Source organism: Sus scrofa, chromosome 15, assembly GCF_000003025.6.
Source record: "Sus scrofa isolate TJ Tabasco breed Duroc chromosome 15, Sscrofa11.1, whole genome shotgun sequence".
Taxonomy (NCBI): Eukaryota; Metazoa; Chordata; class Mammalia; order Artiodactyla; family Suidae; genus Sus; species Sus scrofa.
The window spans coordinates 106,291,917-106,312,504 of NC_010457.5; the positions used below are offsets into that span (position 1 = coordinate 106,291,917).

The 20,588-nt window shown below is 39.2% G+C and overlaps 1 protein-coding gene across 4 annotated transcripts in view; it reads right to left on the reverse strand.

Annotated features, from left to right (window-relative positions):
• Nucleotides 2,020-20,588, reverse strand: part of ICA1L (islet cell autoantigen 1 like) — an 83,638-nt gene continuing 65,069 nt past the window's right edge. For all 4 annotated transcript variants that reach the window (XM_021075560.1, XM_021075559.1, XM_021075561.1 and 1 more), the window contains exons 11-13: nucleotides 16,204-16,458; nucleotides 13,233-13,319; nucleotides 2,020-5,757 (exon numbers count right to left, since the gene is read on the reverse strand). In XM_021075560.1, the coding sequence (XP_020931219.1) occupies nucleotides 5,642-5,757; nucleotides 13,233-13,319; nucleotides 16,204-16,458 (458 nt within the window). In that variant the 3' untranslated portion in view covers nucleotides 2,020-5,641. The remainder of the gene's footprint in view (nucleotides 5,758-13,232; nucleotides 13,320-16,203; nucleotides 16,459-20,588) is intronic.

The following is a 20,588-nucleotide window of genomic DNA, read 5'->3' on the forward strand; positions in this document are numbered from 1 at the left end:
TTCCTAGTTGGATTTGTTAACCACTGTGCCATGACGGGAACTCCATCAATTTCTCCTTTTATGGCTGTCAGCAGTTGCCTTATATATTGAGGTAATCTTATGTTAGGTGCATATATATTTACAATTTTTATATCTTCTTGGATTGACCCTTTGATCATTATGTAATGTTGTTCTTTGTCTCTTCTGATTTTATTTTAAAGTCTGTTTTGTCTGATATGAACATTGCTACTCTTGCTTTCCTTTGATTTCCATTTACATGTAGTATCTTCTTCCATCCCTTCACTTTCAGTCTGTATGTGTCCTTGGGTCTGAAGTGGGTCTCCTGTCAGCAGTATATATATATATGGGTCTTGTTTTCATATACACCCAACCAGTTTATGTCTTGTGGTTGGAGCATTTAATCCATTTACATTCAGTGTAATTATGGGTATGTGTTTATTGCCATTCTGTTAATTGCTTTGGATTGTTATTTCGGGTCTTTTTCTTTTTCTTGTCTTCTCGATTTTTTTCACTCTTTATTGTTGTGTTTGGATTACTTTTTCTTTATGTGTGTGTATATTATAGTTTTTGGTTTGTGGTTCCCATTAGATTTGGATATGACCATCTGTGTGTACAGAATGTTTTGGGTTGCAGGTCTCTTATTTTCTAATGCATTTTCAATGTTCTGCATTTGTCTTCTCTTTCATGCCTGCTGGTTTTGATTTCATATTTGTCAGTGGGTGATTTTCTATCTTTATATTATCTTCGTCTTTACCAATGAGTTTTCTCATTTTAAATCTTTTTGCTCATTGTGGCGTTTTCTTTTCTGCTAAAGAAGTTCCTTTAGTAGTTGTTGGGGAGCACATCTTTTAGAGAGTCAGAGAATAGTGTCTTCAGTTACATTTTTAGTGGATTTTTTTAAACCTTTTTGAGGAAAAGACTTAAAAAAGTAAATTTTAATCTTAATTACTTGGTATGCCCATTTCAGACAATAAACGAAATCACCCAGCTCACAATTTAGTTCATATGTAATATTAACAGTAGTTATTCCTAGGTGGTAGGGCTGTGGGTGATTTGTCTTCTACTTTTCCAGACTCTTAAATGAGAGCAGATTACTTTGAAATGGGAAAAAGAAACCACTTTCTTCTTTAATGTAAAGACATACCCTTCAAAATCTTACCTGTTAATGTCTCTCAGACCTTTATCTCCAGTTCATATTTTCATTTTGGACATTGATCAGTTTGTTTACAACACCAAGTGGGAAGGACCATATCTTGACTTTAGATGCCACGGACATCAAGAGTTACTGAATTAATCTTTAGTCTTCTTTTAAATGACAAAATATGGAAGAAGTTGATTTGTTTTTTTTTTCTTTCTAGGCTGTACCCATGGCATATGGAAGTTCCCAGGCTAGGGCTTGAATCAGAGCTGCAGCTGCTGGCCTGTGCCACAGCCAAAGCAATGCCAGATCCAAGCCACGTCTGCGACCTACACCACAGCTCACAGCAACACCGGATCCTTAACCCACTGAGTGAGGCCAGGGATCGAACTCATTCCTCATGGTTACTAGTAGATTTGTTTCCGCTGCACCACCATGGGAACTCCCTGACAAATATATTTCTTCAAATTTTGCTCTATAGGTTATCTTTGCCATATTTAAATACCTTACTGTTGTGTGTTTTAAATGCATTAACTTCAGTATTGCTAAATTAGTTAATATTTAAAGTTTGTGTTTCCTTCCTAGTTAAATGTCTATATCCCAAGATTCTGGGTCTGCTTCACTGCTCAAGGTAAGGAAATGCAGGGCCTTGCCAGTGCTGTGGAAAATAGGAATAACTGGATCAATTAGTCCTGGTTTGCTTTTTATTCCTTTCTTCAACACTGGTTATTGCTTTTAGACTCAACATTTTGCTATTTAATAGTTTGTATTTTGTTATGGGGAGTGTTTATAGAAGAAACACATATTCTGTGATTTCCTGTATCTTACAAAGTCCCTCCTGCACAAAGTAAATTAGAAAGCATCAGTCTCACACAAGGAGATTAACTGCCTTGTTTTTATTTTCATTCTGTGGTATCTTTATCAATTCAAACTGCCTTCTTACTACTGTGGTCCTGAGGTAAAAACCAAGTTTTTGAACAGGGAAACAGTAATTGGATTTGTATTGAACACATTAGGAAATATTTCAACTTTGTTTTATGACATCTTGTAATCTTTATTAAAAGAGGCTCAGGGAGTTCTCATTGTGGCGCAGTGGTTAATGAATCCGACTAGGAACCATGAGGTTGCAGGTTCGATCCCTGGCCTTGCTCAGTGGGTTAAGGATCTGGCGTTGCCGTAAGCTGTGGTGTAGGTTGCAGACGTGGCTCGGATCCCGTGTTGCTGTGGCTCTGGTGTAGGCCGGTGGCTACAGCTCTGATTCAACCCCTAGCCTGGGAATCTCCATATGCCATAGAAGCAGCCCTAGAAATGGCAAAAATAATAATAATAATAAATAAAATAAAAGAGGCTCAGAAAAATAGCACAAACTTACTTTGTTCTTATGTTGTAAGACCTCTACTTTCCAGATGGTTTATAAAGATAGTTATGTGAAATATCCATAGTTGAAATACAAACACTGTTTTCATTGTACAAATACTGAAACCTGTTTTGTTAAAATACATTTTGCTTTTAAACATAGCAGAGTTATGTTTTACAATTAATGAAAGATTTCAAAAAATACAAAGTTACACCAATGCAATCTTAATCTGATCTGGTATTCCTGCTGCTCTTTAAAAGTGTGGCTAGAAAGATGAGACAAATTTTAGTTATTCTGGGGCTTTTCTAAGTTTAAGTGCTTCCTTATTTAGCATTAAAAAGTATAAGATAGGAATTTTCCCCCCATTTAATATAAAAAACATCCATTTAATTTGAAAGAATTGTTCTCAGCCCACTCTTGGTTAAGGTTAATGAATTTACTTCTTACTGAATGGCTGGTCTAGTTTTAACCAAATAGCAACAGACCTCCTCTCTGTTCTATGTTTATCCTGTCCTTCTTTCACCCCCTACTGAATATGTGCTTGTTTTCCTCTTTTGGCAATTTAGGTGTAATATAGCCAGGGTCTGCTTCTGCCCCTTAAATTAATGATTGAGCTTCATATAACTAATCTTGAGTAAATATGAACAGTTACCTTCGTTTTAATAAGAATTTTAAGTATGTACTTCAAAAATTGTTAGACCTGCTGAGGTTATAACTGGGCCTGCTTAGGCAGTTAATGTTGCTTCTGGGTTAAATGGGTAACTCACATACTCTGTTGAAAGAGAAAATGTTAGAGAAACTGAAAACTGAATAATAAGAATCCTTATGTTTCGATTTTTTGATAACCTTCGCTCTTGGAAAATTGGGGACACTATCCCCTTCACATTGCATAATCTAGGATTTGGGCTTGGAGAAAATAGCAGTTAAGAATTGAGTTTCTTTGTTTACAGCAAGGACTGCCCTGCATGCATGTGAGGGAACTATACAGATATTTTTGAACTAATGCATTAGTGAAAATTAATGGAAGAAAAATGGCACAAGCTCAAGACATAAAACTAGCATGTTTTGAGGTATTCCAAGTTGAGAGCACAGAGCGACCATGGGTGTAGAATTTAGATTGTGATTTGTAATCATAACACTTGGTGATGGAATCTTAGCAGAACAATGATGGTATTGCATTCCAGGGAATTTCACTGAATCAAAAGAAAGAGTTAAAAAATGCTTACAGAATAACCAAATAAAAAATAGGAATAAGCGTGTAAAAATATTTTAAGGAAAGATTTATAATAACCTTTCCCTGAGTTGATGTTTCTGACCCTCAGATAAGGTCTTTCCAGACTACAGGCTACTTGGCCATAGTCGTGGTTTTCTGAAGACCTTGTGGGCAGTTCAGATCATAGGTCTGTGGATGGGAGGTAGACTGCATCTTACCTGCTCTAGCCCATTCTTTTAAAAAAAGATTTTTCTATATTCAATGACTCAAACATTTCTTTTTTTCTTTCTTTTTTTTTTTTTTTTTTTGGTGTAGAGTCTCTAGTTTATTAGGATTCTTCCAGCACATTACACAGGAACCCCCAGCAGCACTCCAAGTTCCTTCCAGGCACCTTGGCATACTGCTGGCATGACAGCATGGCCCACACCCTGTGTTGACAGGTGTCACACACTCTGAGGTGACCTGGTCACATAAGGTCACCAGCCAAGTCCACCCCTCAGGGCTAGTCTCACCCGTTCCCTACCTCACACAGGAGGACATGAGCCGGAACTCCAAAAGCCAGGGCTAGGGTCCAGGTCAGCGGTTCTGCGAGGGAACCAGCAGAGCCCATGTGACTCAGACATTTCAAGCCGTTCTCATGTAAGTGATAACTAAGCCTGTTTAGAACTAGGAGTAAAATGGAAACCACTGTGAACATCTTCGTTAAATGGATTGGATGACAAAAATAAGACACCCGGTGAACTGCCCCAAAATGAAAGGGTGAGCAGGAAAAAAATAGGAAACTGTGTGACCATATGTGTATAATGGCTATGATTTCATTACGTTATACTAACTTCCATTAAATAGCTTTCCCTCTAATACCTAGACTCTCAACCTTCTAAGGGTAAGTTTGTCCTTAGTCACCAAACAGATCCTCAGGAGGAAAAAAAAAAAATAAAACACTCCCTTACTGATGGGGCAGAGTTTTCTGTAACTCTGCCAGAAGGTCTTCTGGGTTAATTTAAGAAATAGGGGGTAAGTATGCAAATCTGAGGGTAAGTTATATAGAACTTTCTGGGTAATTTCAGGAATACTACTGCCAGTTGCTCAGGGAGTATCCTCCCCTCATTTTCTTCCAGGAAGAACATGAACAGGGTACAGTGTGGCAGCGATGTAGGAAGAACCAGGCCTGAAGATGCACAATGTCTTGAATATTATTGTCTGTTCTTGTGGTTTATGAGATGGGAAGAGAGTTTTGCTGTTTCTACAGAGGATGCACTTAGCAAATAAATCATCTTGTTATTTCCCCAGGAAAATTCAATAGTGAAATGCGGGGTGGGGGGGTGTCCATTTTATATGAAGCAAAAAACCTACGTAATATTACATTTTAACCTCCAAGTGAAGAAAACAAGCACCAAGTTTCTCTGATTTCATCAAAGCAAATGAGTTCTCAAATCTTATTCTACCTTTCTAACCAAAGACAAAACTGGTCTGGTTTTACTGCTACCTTCTCTAACAGAGAATTCCCTCTGCCACTGTTTGATTTAAAACCAACCCCGAATCACAACCTAGCTTACATGCTGTCCTTTATCCACAGGTTGCCTTCTCACAGCCAGCAAGGCAACTTACACATAAAAGGCTTTCCAAGCAAATAATCCCAACTTCTACTGACAGAATTATTCCTGTATTTTAAAATAAATTTTGGTAAATATTTAAGACCCAATAGTTTCTAATGTTTTCCATATATCATCAGCAGCTGCAAATCCAAGATATTAAAGAGATACTTAATATATTAAAGTGTAGTCCTCACTATCTGTCTAAAGTTGGCTGTCAAGTGTTAAATTTGCAAACGCAATGTTTTCGTGTATGTGTGACAATGCAAACTCCTTTCCACAAAGGCAATAAGTTGCAAAATTGATGTCTCAAGGCCATTGAGGTGACATCATAACTTCAGTCAGGCAGTAAGAAGTTCATCATCTGAGTGTCCAATAGCATCTGGGTTTGAAAGTGGATCCAAGTCTGCAAATAGATTGAACCAAGCTGACATGTCCTGGGTACCACTGTTGGGAGCTATTAAAAAAGAAAAAAACATATTAAGGAGTCTCAGGTTTTTAAAATTACATTATTGTCCCACTTTGATTATTTTATCTTTTTAGGGCTGCCCCCTAAGCATATGGAAGGTCCCAGGCCTGAGCTCAAATTGGAGCTGTACGCCACAGCCGCAGCAACACCAAATCCGAGCCACGTCTGCAGCCTACACCACAGCTCACTGCAATGCTGGATCCTTAACTCACTGATTGAAGCCAGGGATTGAACCTGCATCCTCATGGATGCTAGTGAGGTTTGTTTACTGCTAAGTCACAATGGGAACTCCTCACTTTATTGATTTTAAAGTAGATGCTTCTTTTGACAACTGACAAGACGAGACATCAATTATATCTGCTTAAGGATTTTTTTTTTTTTTTTTTTTGGATTTTTGGGGCTGCACCAGCAGCATATGGAAGTTCCCAGGCTAGAGTAGAACTGGAGCTATAGTTGCCGACCTATACCACAACCTAAGCAACTGGGATCCCAGCCACATCTGTGACCTACACCACAGCTCAGGGCAATGCAGGATCCTCGACCCACTGAGTGAGGCCAGGGATCAAAACGGCATCCTCATGGATACTAGTCGGATTCATTTCCGCTGCATCACCCTGGGAACCTCCCAGGATAATTTTGTTTTTTGCCCTATGGCTTGCAGACATTCCCAGGCCTGGGATTGAACCCCAGCCACAGAAGTGACAATGCTAAATCCTTAACCAGTAGTCCACCAGGGAACTCCTGCTTGGAAATAATTTTGGCAAGCTAATGCAGCTATTTCATGCTTTGCTGAGGCTAAGTAATTGCCTGTTGCTTTGAGAAAGGACCTGATGAGACGTAAGAAGGCAGGCAATAGCAAAAGGCTCTCAGGTTCAAAATTAAAAGTAACCTTTGTTCCGACAAAATAGGAACATAACACTTGGAAACTCAGTGTTTAAAAATCTGTACTTAGGAGTTCCCATTGTGACACAGCAGAAACGAATCCAACTAGTATCCATAAGGATGTGGGTTCGATCCCTGGCCTTGTTCAGTAGGTTAAGGATCCGGTGTTGCCGTGAGCTGTGGTGTAGGTCACAGACACGGCTCAGACCCTGAATTGCTGTGGCTGTGGTGTAGGCTGGCAGCTGCAGCTCCAATCTAACCCCTGGTCTGGGAACCTCCACATGCTGTGGGTTCAGACTTAAAAAGCAAAAAACAAAACAAAACACCCTGTATTTACTGTAAAAGTAATATTAAAATACTGGATGTAGGGGGCAAATCCTTCTACTCCTATCATATTAATGCACCCAATAGCTGTCATTTTGGTTTAGTTTCCTTTTGTCTTTTCTATGTATGCTTTACAAATTTTTTTATACATATACTAAGGAGTGGATTATATCTTAAATACAACTTCCTGTTAACCAACTCTCTCCCTCTGTGGAGACTGGAAAATTGCATTTATCGATTGTCTACAGGTTTTTGTGTGGCAGATGGTCAAGGGCATTTATGCTGAAGGCTGGGACTAATGAAAGAATGTATGGGGCGGGGAGGGAGTGGGATGGGCTGGGAATCTGGGATTAATAGAGGTAAACTATCGCATTTGGCGTGGATAGGCAATAAGATCCTGCTGTATATCACAGGGAAGTATATCCAGTCACTTGTAATGAAACGTGATTGAGGATAATGTGAGAAAAAGAATGTGCATGTATGACTGGGTCACTTTGCTGTACAGTAGAAATGGACAACACACTGTAAATAAACTGTAATGGAAGATAAAAATCATAAAATTAAAAAAAAAAATGTAGTGGCACAGAGAGTGGGTCATCTCAGAAGCCTAAGTTCTTAAAGGCCAGGGGGTCCAGAAAGCAGGGCTGAGACCCGGGGGTCAATCTAAGTCTTGATGAAAGGACTTGATAAAACATGAGAAGGCAGGCACCTGAGACCTACACATGAGACCAGAGACACGGTGGGACCAGGATGGAGAGCAGTCCTATGCGCAAGAGTCTAAGGCAACCCTCTTTTCAGTCATGGTTACCGCTTTCCACAGATAAGAGGGCTGGAGTTGGGGCTGTGGGGATCCCGAGCCTCAGGGATCAGGATAGAGTGATCCTTACATCTGGGAACCCCCAGGTAGAGTTAGTAATAAACCCACACAAGTCTGGCTTTGAATCCTGGGTGTCCTACCTACTAACAAGTAATAATGGACATGTCATTTAAAGTCAGGGGCTCCTGCTTCCTCATCTGTAAAGTACTGATCATATAATTTGTTATTAAACCCAAGATACTTGAGAGGGAACAGGGTGAAGGGGGGGCTATTAATAATTATACTTGAAGAATAGACATATGGCCATTCCACTGATCCCTGAACTCCCTCATGCAGCTGTTGAGTTCTGTACATGAAAACGGTACAGCATTTTACAACAGTCAGATGGTTTTAGATTCACCTGTCACAATGGGAAATGAAGGTCTTACATTATTTTCATAGGGATTCTCCTTGTGCACACTTTTCTTACCTTACAGAGATACTTACAGGACAACAAATAAAAAATGAATGAAAAAAAAATGAATGAATTATACTTACTGTAATATATGTACAGAGAAAAAGAGCTCAAATAACATTAATTTTCATAAAGGCAACCACAAACAACACCAACATCAAGAAACAGAACATGGGAGTTCCCGTCGTGGCACAGTGGTTAACGAATCCGACTAGGAACCATGAGGTTGCAGGGTCCCTGCCCCTGCTCAGTGGGTTAATGATCCGGCGTTGCCGTGAGCTGTGGTGTAGGTTGCAGACGTGGCTCGGATCCCGCGTTGCTGTGGCTCTGGCGTAGGCCAGTGGCTACAGCTCCGATTTAACCCCTAGCCTGGGAACCTCCATATGCCGCAGGAGCGGCCCAAAGAAATAGCAAAAAGACAAAAAAAATAAAAAATTTAAAAAAAAAAATAAATAAATAAATAAAAACTTAAAAAAAAAAAAAGAAACAGAACATGGTGTTGGTGTTGGTATTGTGGTGAGCATAGCTGCCTTCCAAGAAACAGAAGGTGACCACTCCTTACAGGTGCCCCTTGTGACACCCTTCCAACCCAACCCCCACCCAGGCAACACTGAAATAAATTCCATTTGGGGCTGTTAGCAACAGTGAGGCCATAACATTCTTTTGCACATATTTTGGTCAACAAATGGATTCATTTCTGTTGGATGTGTACTTTGGAGTGGAAATGTTTGATCTTAGGGTATATGTGTGTTCAGTTTTAGCAGAAACTGCCAGTTTTCCAAATGGTAATATGAATTCACACATCCACTAGCAGTGTCTGAGTTCCTCCATATCTTTGTCAGCATGTGGGATTTTCTTTTTTCATTTAAACCATTTTGATAGGTGGGTAATGGTATCGCATTTTGGTTTTAATTAGCATTTCCTTAAGGACTAATGAAGTGAAGTACTTCATGAGTGAATTTCAAAGTTGTTAAGAATGTCAATTTTTATCAAAATTATCAGGCTCAACTTTATTATAGACTTTTGCTGAGAGTTTTTCCCCCACAATAAGCTTCAAGGATTACAGGCAAATAGCAGCTTTCCCAATACCTTGGCTTTTTCATGTTCAGTTCTGAGATTTATTCACTGTATAGTCTTTATTTTAATGATTAAGCACAAATTCAGTTTTAGTGAGTTTAAAAAAAGAAAACTAATTAGTTTGAATCTCTAAGGGATGGCCATATTCAGAATTTGCTGGTGTGAATCTGTGGTTTGCTTGGAATTGATGGATTCCCTAACTGATTTATCCCACAGTATTTGGAAGAATGAAATAGGATTCCAAGAGTTCACAATGAGACATATCAACAAATAAGTAAAAGAGAGAGACGAGACAAAGCTTTTCCACACAGTAGAATGCCAACAAATAAATGTAGATAAATGAATAGAGAAGTACCATTTGGCAACAACCACAGCAACAGACCTTTCGTGCAAGAATTATCAATGAATGCTAAATTGTTAATCAGAAACAAGCTGTTCATACAGTTTCAGAATATTTTTCCAAATGATACTTATTAACTAAAGTGAAAAATATAATGGTAGCTTGATAGTGAATAAACCTAGCAGATACCACCTTAACCAACTGATTAAACTTAATATCATAAGCAATGGGACAAATAAACATCATATGCCTTCTGAAATGGTTTGTTAAGAACAGACGTCATCATTCCTGTCCTGATAGTCCTGCCAAAATGCGTAACCTCAATCTAATTATGAGACGTCAGATAAACCCAACTCAAGAAATAGTCTACAGGAGTTCCCGTCGTGGCGCAGTGGTTAACGAATCCGACTAGGAACCATGAGGTTGTGGGTTCGATCCCTGCCCTTGCTCAGTGGGTTAACGATCCGGCGTTGCCGTGAGCTGTGGTGTAGGTTGCAGACGCGGCTCGGATCCCATGTTGCTGTGGCTCTGGCGTAGGCCGGTGGCTACGGCTCCAATTTGACCCCTAGCCTGGGAACCTCCATATGCCATGGGAGAGGCCCAAGAAATAGCAAAAAGACAAAAAAAAAAAAAAAAAAAAAAAAAAAAAGTCTACAAATAAATGGCCTATGTATGATAAAAAGTCAAGATAATGAAAGACAAAGATTGAAGAATTGTTCCAGATTGAGACTTGACAACTACACACACAACTGTGATCCTGGATTGGACCATGGATGAGGCAAAATCCTTTTTCTCTTTTGTTATAAAATATACTAGTGCGACAAATGACAAGATCTGAATAAGGTCTATAGACAGTACTACAATGGCAAATTTAATTTCCGATTTTGATCACTGAATTGTGATTATGTAAAAGAATGTCCTTGTTTTTAGGAAACAGATGCTGAGGTATTTCGAGAGGAAGGGGCTTTATTATAATAAAGGATATATTCTTTAGAATAATTTCAGTTCAGAAGTTATATATTTTACACACAGAGAAAAAGGCAAATATGGTAACATTTTTTGGAAAACTATATGAAGATACATGAAAATATTTTGTATTATTTTTGCAAGCCCTTCTATAGTCTAAAAAATTATTTGGAAAAAAAAATTTTTTTTTTTTTTTGTCTTTTTTCTAGGGCCGCAGCTGTGGCATATGGAGGTTCCCAGGCTAGGGGTCTAATTGGAGCTGTAGCCGCTGGCCTATGCCACAGCCACAGCAACACAGGATCCTTAACCCACTGAGCGAGGCCAGGGAGCGAACCCTCAACCTCATAGTTCCTAGTTGGATTGGTTAACCACTGAGCCACAAAGGGAACTCAGAAAAAATTTTAAAATATTGATACCACAAGGATTCGGAAGTCAGTGTGAAAGGGTTCCCACTGATCAACACAGGTGATTTGAGCAGCAAAATGATCAAGTTCGGTAGTAATTATAAACCATTTGAAAAAATATGAATCCATTCTGATAATAAATACACACAAAAGCGTGAAAGGAGAGGTTTTTTTTGTTTACAGCAGAGTATGGAGGGCCAGTAGAAGGAGCCAACTGTATGGCATGTGAATTATATGTCCAATAAGTCTGTTTTAAAAATGTGAGCAATGGATGAATGGATATACACAATATGGTATATCTATAAAATGAAATATTATTCAACTTTAACAAGGAAGGAAATCCTGTCACATGCTACGACATGGGTGAACTTTGAGGCCACTATGCTAATGAAATAAGCCAGTTACAGAAAAACACTGTATAATTCCACTTATATGCAGTATCTAAAGTAGTCAAATTCATAGAAACAGAAAGTAAAGGGAGTTCCCTGGTGGTCTAGTGGTTAGGATTCAGGGTGGCCCAGGTTAGTCCCTGGTTTGGGAACTGAGATCATATATCAAGCTATTGCACATTGCAGCAAGAAAACAAAAAAGTAAAATGGTAGTTAACATGGGCTGGAGAGGGAGAACAGGGAGTTAGTGTGTTTCAGATTTGCAAGATGAAAATTTCTGGAGATGTGTATCACAGCAATGTGCATGTACCTAACATCAATGAACTGTACACTTAAGAGTGGTTAAGATGGTGAATTTTGTTATGTATTTTGCCCACAATTTTTTAAAAATGTGGATGGTGTGCTGGGGTTGGAAAATCATCACTTTTCACCCATCGTAGTAAAGACTGAATCAGGCAAAAAGCAACAATAATGCTAAATCTAAGTGGAAATTCTGACAAAGAGCAGGACGTGTGCAAAGTTGCAAAATGTCTCTCACAAACTGCCTAGTAACTGCAAGAGAGGATAAAGTAAGACAAAACAGTAATTGTATAGGAGAAAAACTGGACAATACCTTGAATGGTCAAAATTAACCACACCCATGAGGGAGAAACAGATGGTATAACCGGTTAGATGTGAAACCCTGAGAAAGGAACATCACCCATGCGTATTTAGCCAGGAACAAATAACCTGAATTTAATTAAGAGGAGACTTCGGATAAAACTGAAATAAGGGGCACTCTCTTAAAAACAAAAAACAGTGGACCAGAGGGACTATATTCTATTAAAATACTTGTGTCCAAAAATCAAAAGTTGTGGAAATGTTTCAGATTAAAGGAGGCTTAAAAGCATGGCAACTGAATACAATCCATGACCCTAGACTGGCTGTCCCAGAGGGGACAGTTCTATCAAGACCATTACCGAGCCAACTCATAAAAAAGGAATACAAATACATGGGAGATTATAGAAAAGTATTATGTTGACATTAAACTTCCTGACATTTATAGCCACACTGGTTGTGCAAGAGAATATACCTGTTCTTAGGAAACACAAACTGCAGCATTTAGGGGTTAAGGGTCATTGTGTCCATAACTAACCCTCCAGTGGCTCAGAATAAAATAACATATGCATCACACTCACACTCTCTCATGAGAGAGAGAAAGGCCTGCATAAAGCAAATGGGGTAAAATACTAACAACAGATGAATCTGTGGAAAGGATATACAGGTGTTCCTTGCCATTTTCACTTATGAAATATTTCTGTACATCTGAAATTCTGTCCATTTAAAAAGTTAAATCAACATCGCTAAGATTAATATGTATCTAAAATCCTGCAAGACTGAGAATGTGTCTTTTCTGTATATCCTACATGGTAATTATAACATGGGCCAGTTCTGCGGACAAAATGCAGTAATTACTCGATATATGTTAGCAATTTCTATATACCAGGCCCTAGGCTAAGTGCTTAAACGCATTCTTTGTCAACAGCCATTGTCTATCCCTCATGGTATTATCCATTCTCAACAAACCTTAACACAAAATATAAAAGATTAAAGAACAGAATTTAGTTTACTATGGCAAGCTCACAATTTCTATTCAATTCTTTCCATGGTGAGAGATAGACAGGTACCGCTTTCATTTTAATTCAAGGTTAACAAAATACTTTTCTCAACAATATGAAATGAAGATTTTATAAAGTAATCCTTTCCTAAATTTACCTGAGTTCAACAGATTATTAATATGATGGCAGATAATACAAGTAAAATAACTTACATTTTGTTAATTTCTTGGAACTCCCTGAAGGCACCTGCTGGTTTTCCATGTGTGAAAGAGGAAGTTCTCCCCCTTGGGAGGCCCAGCCTGGGGAGAGAGAAATAATGAATTATCCACTGTTAATCAAATAGGAAGTAGCATCAGAAAAACAAGAAAAGAGAAAGGTATCTAATAAAAGTGCTCCAATCTTTGTACAAGGGCAATATTCTGCAGTGTAAGACATATATCTGCAGTTATGAATTTTATCTGCAATTATGACTTTTATATAAGCCATCTAGGTTTAGTCCGAGCTCGAGCTAGACTTTCTTACATGTTACAAAGTGGCTCTGAAATAAATGGGGGTTTTTTCCTTAAAACAGTTGCAAATGGATAAGGTATAGAAAGAGAAGTTCTAAGGAGTAAGGAAGAGAGGAAAGAAACTTGAAACCCAGAATCTTGAAGCCTATAAACAGGTTTATACCCTTTGACTTGGTAATCCCATTCCTAGAAATTTGCCTTAAGGAAATAATTTAACTGAAGGAAAAAAGCACATGCATGATTATGCTTATTGCAGCATTATCTATGACATGAAAAAGGAGAAATAATAAGGAAGAAATGAACAAGATTATGGTGGAAGTTATCATCATGGCTCAGAGGCAACGAACCCGACTAGGATCCATGAGGAGTGGGTTCAATCCCTGACCTCACTCAGTGGGTTAAGGATTCAGCGTTGCTGTGAGCTGTGGTGTAGGTTGCAGATGCAGCTCGGATCCTGTGTTGCTGTGGCTGTGGGGTAGGCTGGCAACTGTAGCTCCAATTCAACCCCTAGCCTGGGAACCTCCATATGCCACAGGTGCTGTCCTAAAAAGACAAAAAAAAAAAAAAAAAAAAAAAAAAAAAAAAAAAAGATGGGTGGGTAAGTGTGACAAAACATGATGCAGTCCTTAAGAAGTATCATTATGAATACTAAAGCAGGGCAATGTTTGCTGTAACCTGAAAAGCTATTTACACTTTAATTAAAACACAGCACCAGAAAGGAACTTAGATTGTGCTGCCTACTACCTTCCTCGTAGAGAAGAGATCCTCTGAGGCCCAAGTTCTTACTTGGGGCGTCTAGAACATAGATCTTCTAACTCTCAGGGCAGCTCACCTTCCTCGTCTCCATCACAGGAGAAAAAGAAGTGGACATAAAGGAGAGACTAGTGAAGTAGAAAGAGTCCTGTTCTTGGGAGGCTGCAGACCAGATTTCAGTCCCCTTTTAACTGCCTGATGAGTCAGCAAGACAGTCAAACATGAGGGAGGACCAGCTCCCTCAGCTCTGACTTTGGAATATCCTGTGAGCCTGCAAGCAGGGACCACAACAGACGTTCTGAGCGGTGCAGAAATATCGTTGAGACAGTATTACCAGAAAATAAGAGAAGATTCTGGTGCTTCCAGTCATGTGGCAAGTGCAGGAAAAAGAGTAGGAATTCACAGGAGAGAGTGAGTGTGTAAATCTTTGTCACAACTGGGCCCCTGATATGCCAATGCAAGAATAACTGTTGTCCAAAATTTTATCACAGCAAAACATCTGAATTATCCTAGGTAGAGTGCCTCATTATCAATAAAACTATCCATTCTTTTAGGCCATGTAACCAGTTCTTACTGAGTAATTATTTAACCGATATTTATTTTATTTATTGAGCTAACTTTATGTGCTGTGATCGTTAGCCTGAAGATAAATCACCCCACAGATCATAACCTGAGATGCTTGCAGACTGGATGAAGCATGATGGTCTTGAAGATAAAGTATGAACCTGCGTATTTTAATACAAACTACAATGCATTAAGACACCTTGAGGTGCTGTGGAGGCTTTTTCTCAGGATTTAAAACCTGCTAGAGGATGAAAGGCAGGGATATAAGGCAAGATAAACTATGATCACAGCCATGAAACAGAAAAAGCACTGCAGGAGGCCTGAGGGGGGAGAAAGCACCTCCACTTGGCAGTACTGAGGCGTCCTCAAGGTTGGCATCATGGAGGAAACACACGATGGGGTGCATCACTGAACATCCCAGCCATAGGGGGGGTGCCAGCAGAGATGCCCAGAGGTATCTGGAAACTGAGCTTACAGAAGATGGCAGGTGTTTTGGAGAAAGACAAGAGAAAGTGTGGGAATGCAGGCACAGGAAGGTTTGACTCTGGAGCCCATGGTGCTTCATTTTTGAAAAATGTAAGCTGGTTGCTGACATCTGAATCTGTTTCTTGGAGAGAGAATTTGGGAGGAGGCACGGAGGATGAAATGGGGTTTGGAAGACTTGTTGGAGGAACCACAGTAACCCAGGAGACCAAATGAGGCCATTTAGCAGGGAGAAGAAGCGGGAAATGTGAGACATGTTTCAGAAACAGCACTGGTAGACCTGAGGAATCAATATGGAAATGGGGAGTGAAATGATTCCCAAGGGGTTGGGCTGGACACAGGGATGGGGGCAGCAGGAGAGGGGAGAGCCCTTGACATAGAAACAACACAGGTGGCCTGACTTTAACCCCTTCCCCCGCTTTCCATTCCAGTCCTCCACTCCCACTGCCATGGAACCAGCTCCAGGGCAGTTCTTTTTCTCTTGTCACCTCTGAGCCCACATGATGAGGACACACCGCATTTTGCCAGGTGGAAGAAACAGTGTCACCTGCTGTAAGCAGGGTAACTTAGCAGGTCAAAAGGCTGAAACAAGACACTGATTTTCTATGTAGAGAAGACACTTGGGAAAGTCAATGTGGAAAATATGGCGCTTAGTGGATGGGGCAGGAAAGCAGACCCTGTTTCACTCCTCTTGACCAACTCCAGAGGTGATGATATTAGTTATTTTTCCAGTTGACTGGTGTGACTGCAGAATTACCTAGCAGTACTGAAGCTAACTCAGTCTCCTTGTTGATTTTAGCATCCACATGTACATAGTTTTGCTTCACAAAGATCAAACAATTTAAGGGTGTCCAAATGTTGCATAGACACTTACTGTTGAAAGCTCCAGAAGCACGAAGACCAAGGTCAAAGAGTTGTGAAGGAAGGAATCGTGAGGAGTGAACAAGAGGCTCAGATCCCCTGGGAGGCTCCTGGGACGAGAGACTGGCCTTGGGGCTCCCAAAGACAGCCTGGCATTCTTGGGGAAGTTCACTAGCACTCGAAAAACCAGGACTTAGGAGGCTGTTCAAAAATGAGAATTCCTTCTCAAAATCATCTTCCAATGAATCTACTGGTAAATCTTTTGCAACTGTTGAGTGAACATAAAACAGAATAGCTTTTTTCTTTTTGAGAAAATGAAAATAGGATATAAGGCAAGTCAAGTTTGTTTCATTGTTCTTATGCTTTATAAACATAATTTCTAACGAACAATTAAACTGACATGAGTTTATGTGATAATGATTTCTAGTTAGGTAGGCTATAGGTCAAAATGACCACATTTCAGAGTTCCCGTGTGGCTCAGCAGAAATGAACCCAACTTGTATGCATGAAGATGTGGGTTCAATCCCAGCCCCTGCTCAGAGGGTTAAGGATCTGGTGTTGCTGTGAGCTGTGGTGCAGGTCACAGATGTGGTTCAGATCCTGCATTGCTGTGGCTGTGGTGTAGGCCAGCAGCTGCAGCTCCAACTTGACCCCTAGCTTGGGAACTTCCATATGCCACACCTGTGGCCCTAAAAAGCAAAAAAAAAAAAAAAAAAAAAAAAAAACCACCCCAAAACCAAGAAACAAAAATGACCACATCTCATGATAGAAATATTAATATATTAATAGTTATGAATATTTATGTATAAAATAATTAAGCAACCACCTCTGTAAGACAGAAACTACAGGAAATGAAAGGAGAAACAAACAATAATAGGAAATTTTAATATACCATTCTCAGTAAAAAATAGGCCAGGAAAACAAAACTAATTGTATATAGAATGGATGGTCATTGGGGACCTGCTGGATAGCACAGGGAACTCTACCCAATATTCTGTGATAACCTATATGGGAAAAGAATCTGAAAAACAATGGATGTGTTTATGTGTATAATTGAACCATTCTGTTGTACAGCAGAAATTATCACAACATTGTAAATCAACTTCAGTAAAATTATAAAAGAAAAAAAAATGGAAAAAAAAAAAAAGAGGAGTTCTCACTGTGGTATAAGGGGTTAAGGACCTGGCATTGTCTCTGTGGCCATGGGGTTTGAGCCCAAGCCTAGGGCAGTGGCTTAGGGATCCAGTGTTGTCCATAACTGTCCAGAGGTTGCAGTAATTGCTCAGATTTGATCCCTGGGCTAGGAACTTCCATATGCTGCAAGTGTGGCCAAAAGAGAAAAAAAAAATAATAAAAGAAAAAAAAAAACTCATTTAAACAGCATAATCAGCCTGGTGGTTATTTTTTAATATACACAAACCCTAATAGAAAATATACTTCCCCAAGTACACAATGAAAATTCACAGAAAGTAATTATAACTAAGGCACACACATACAAATCAGTTTCTTAAAACAGAAATATTACAAATAACATGTTCTGATTATAATGCAATAAAATAATTTTTAATGAAACAAAAAAAAAACCTAAAAGGCTCTTCCACCTGTATGTTTTTAATACCTCCTATTAAACAACTCTTGGTTGAAGGGGAATGGATTTCTGAAAAATAATGATAAAGAAGACATTTCATATAGTAATCCATGGGATATTTAAATAACGATTAACAGGAAAAATCATAACCCTAAAAACCTTAATCAATAAAAACAAAAGATAGAGGCTTTCAGCATAATAGAATGGTGAGGTGTAGGGATCTGTAGTTTTTAAGTGAAAATTATTATTTTTCTTTTTTTGGCTGCCCTGCAGCATATAGAGTTCCCAGGCCAGGGACCAAATCTGAGCCACAGTTGTGACCCTTGCAACAGTTGTGGCAATGCCGGATCCTTTAACCCATTGTGTTGGGCCGGGGATTGATCCTTTGTCCTGGCGTGGCAGATGCCTCCAATCCCATGGCACCACAGCAGGAACTCCAATTGAAAATTATTTTTAAAACAACCATTTAAAGTCTCTGGAAATAACACCACACACAAAAATTAACTGAAAATGGATTAAAGACCTAAATGTAAGGCCAGATACTATAAAACTCCTAGAGGAAAACCTAGGCAGAATGCTCTTTCACATAAATCACAGCCACACCTCCTGAAATAATGACAATAAAGACACAAATTAAATAATGGGACCTAATTAAATTCTAAAGCTTTTTTTTTTTGTCTTTTTTTTTTAGGGCCACACCCACAGCATATGGAGGTTCCTAGGCTAGGAGTCCAATTGGCGATATAGCCACTGGCCTACTCCACAGCTGCAGTAACACTGGACCCGGGCCCCATCTGTGACCTACACCACAGCTCATGGCAACACTGGATCCTTAACCGAGGCCAGGGATCAAACTCATGTCCTCATGGATACTAGTTGGATTTGTTAACCACTGAGCCACAACAGGAACTCCTAAACTCAAAAGCTTTTGCACAGCAAAGGAAACCATTAAAAAAGTCAAAAGACAACCCACAGCATGGGAGAAAATTTTTGTAAACGATGCAACCAACAAGGGCTTAATCTCCACAATATACAAACAACTCATACAACTCAACAACAACAAAAAACAAATGACCCAATTGAAAAATGGGCAGAAGACATTTCTCCAAAGAAGATATATAGATGGCCAGCAGGCACATGAAAACATGCTCAACATCATTAATTATTAGAGAAATGCAAATCAAAACTACTATGAGGTACTACCTCACACCTGTCAGAATGGCTATCATTAGTCTACAAATAACAAATGCTGGAGAGGGTGTGGAGAAAAGAGTACCCTCCCTTCTTCACTGTTGGTGGGAATGTAAATTGGTACAATCACTATGGAAAACAGTATGGAGGTTCCTCAGAGAACTAAATATAGAACTACCATATGATCCAGCAATCCTGCTCTTAGGCATATATCTGGACAAAACTTTCACTGAAAAAGATACATGCACCCCTATGTTCACTGCAGCACTATTCACAATAGACAAGACATGGAAACTACCTAAATGTCCATCAACAGATGAATGGATTAAGATGTGGTACATATATACAACGGAATACAATATATTCAGCCATTAAAAAATAATGTCATTTGCAGCAACATGGATGGAACTAGGGATTCTCTTATTAAGTAAGTCAGAAAGAGAAAGATATCATATGGTATCACTTATATGTGGAATCTAAAATATGGCACAAATGAACCTATCTACAGAACAGAAGCAGACTCACAGACATGGACCACAGACTTGTGGCTGCCAAGGGAGAGGAGGGAGGGGGTAGTGGGATGGACTGAGAATTTGGGGTTAATAAATGCAAACTGTTACACGTAGAATGGATTGACAATGAGGCCCTGCTGTACAGCATAGGGAACTATGTCCAATCATTTGTGATGGAATGTAATGAAAGATAATATAAGAGAATGTATAGAGACGTACAACTGGGTCACTTTGCTATACAGCATAAAGTGACAGAACACTGTAAATCAACTATAATAAAAATAAAGACAAATACCATATAATATCACTTATATGTGGCATCTCAAATATGACACAAATGATCTACAAAACATAAACAGTTCATGGACATGGACAAGAGACTTGCACTGCAAGGGGGAGGGGGGAGAAAGTGGGATGGACAGGGAGTTTGGGGCTGGTAGATGCAAACTATTACATTTAGAATGGATAAGTAATGAGGCCCTATTGTTCAGCACAGGGACCTGTGTCTAGTCCCTTGGGTTAGAACATGATGCAAGACAGTATTAAAAAAATAATGTATATATATGTGTGTCTGGGTCATTTTGCAGCAGAAATTGAAGAACATGGTAAATCAATTATAATAAAAAATTTTAAAAAAAAGAAAGTCTATCTCTCCATTCTTTTTTTAAAATTTTATTTATTTTTCCACTGTATAGCATGGGGGCCAAGTTACATTTACATGCATACATTTTTTTTCCACCTTTTGTTCTGTTGCAATTTAAGTATCTAGACATAGTTCTCAGTGCTACTCAGCAGGATCTCCTTGTAAATCCATTCCAAGTTGTATCTGATAACCCCAAGCTCCCGATCCCTCCCACTCCCTCCCTCTCCCATCAGGCAGCCACAAGTCTCTTCTCCAAGTCCATGATGTTCTTTTCTGAGGAGATGTTCATTTGTGCTGGATATTAGATTCCAGTTATAAGTGATATCATATGGTATTCGTCTTTGTCTTTCTGGCTCATTTCACTCAGTATGAGATTCTCTAGTTCCATCCATGTTGCTGCAAATGGCATTATGTCATTCATTTTTATGGCTGAGTAGTATTCCATTGTGTATATATACCACATC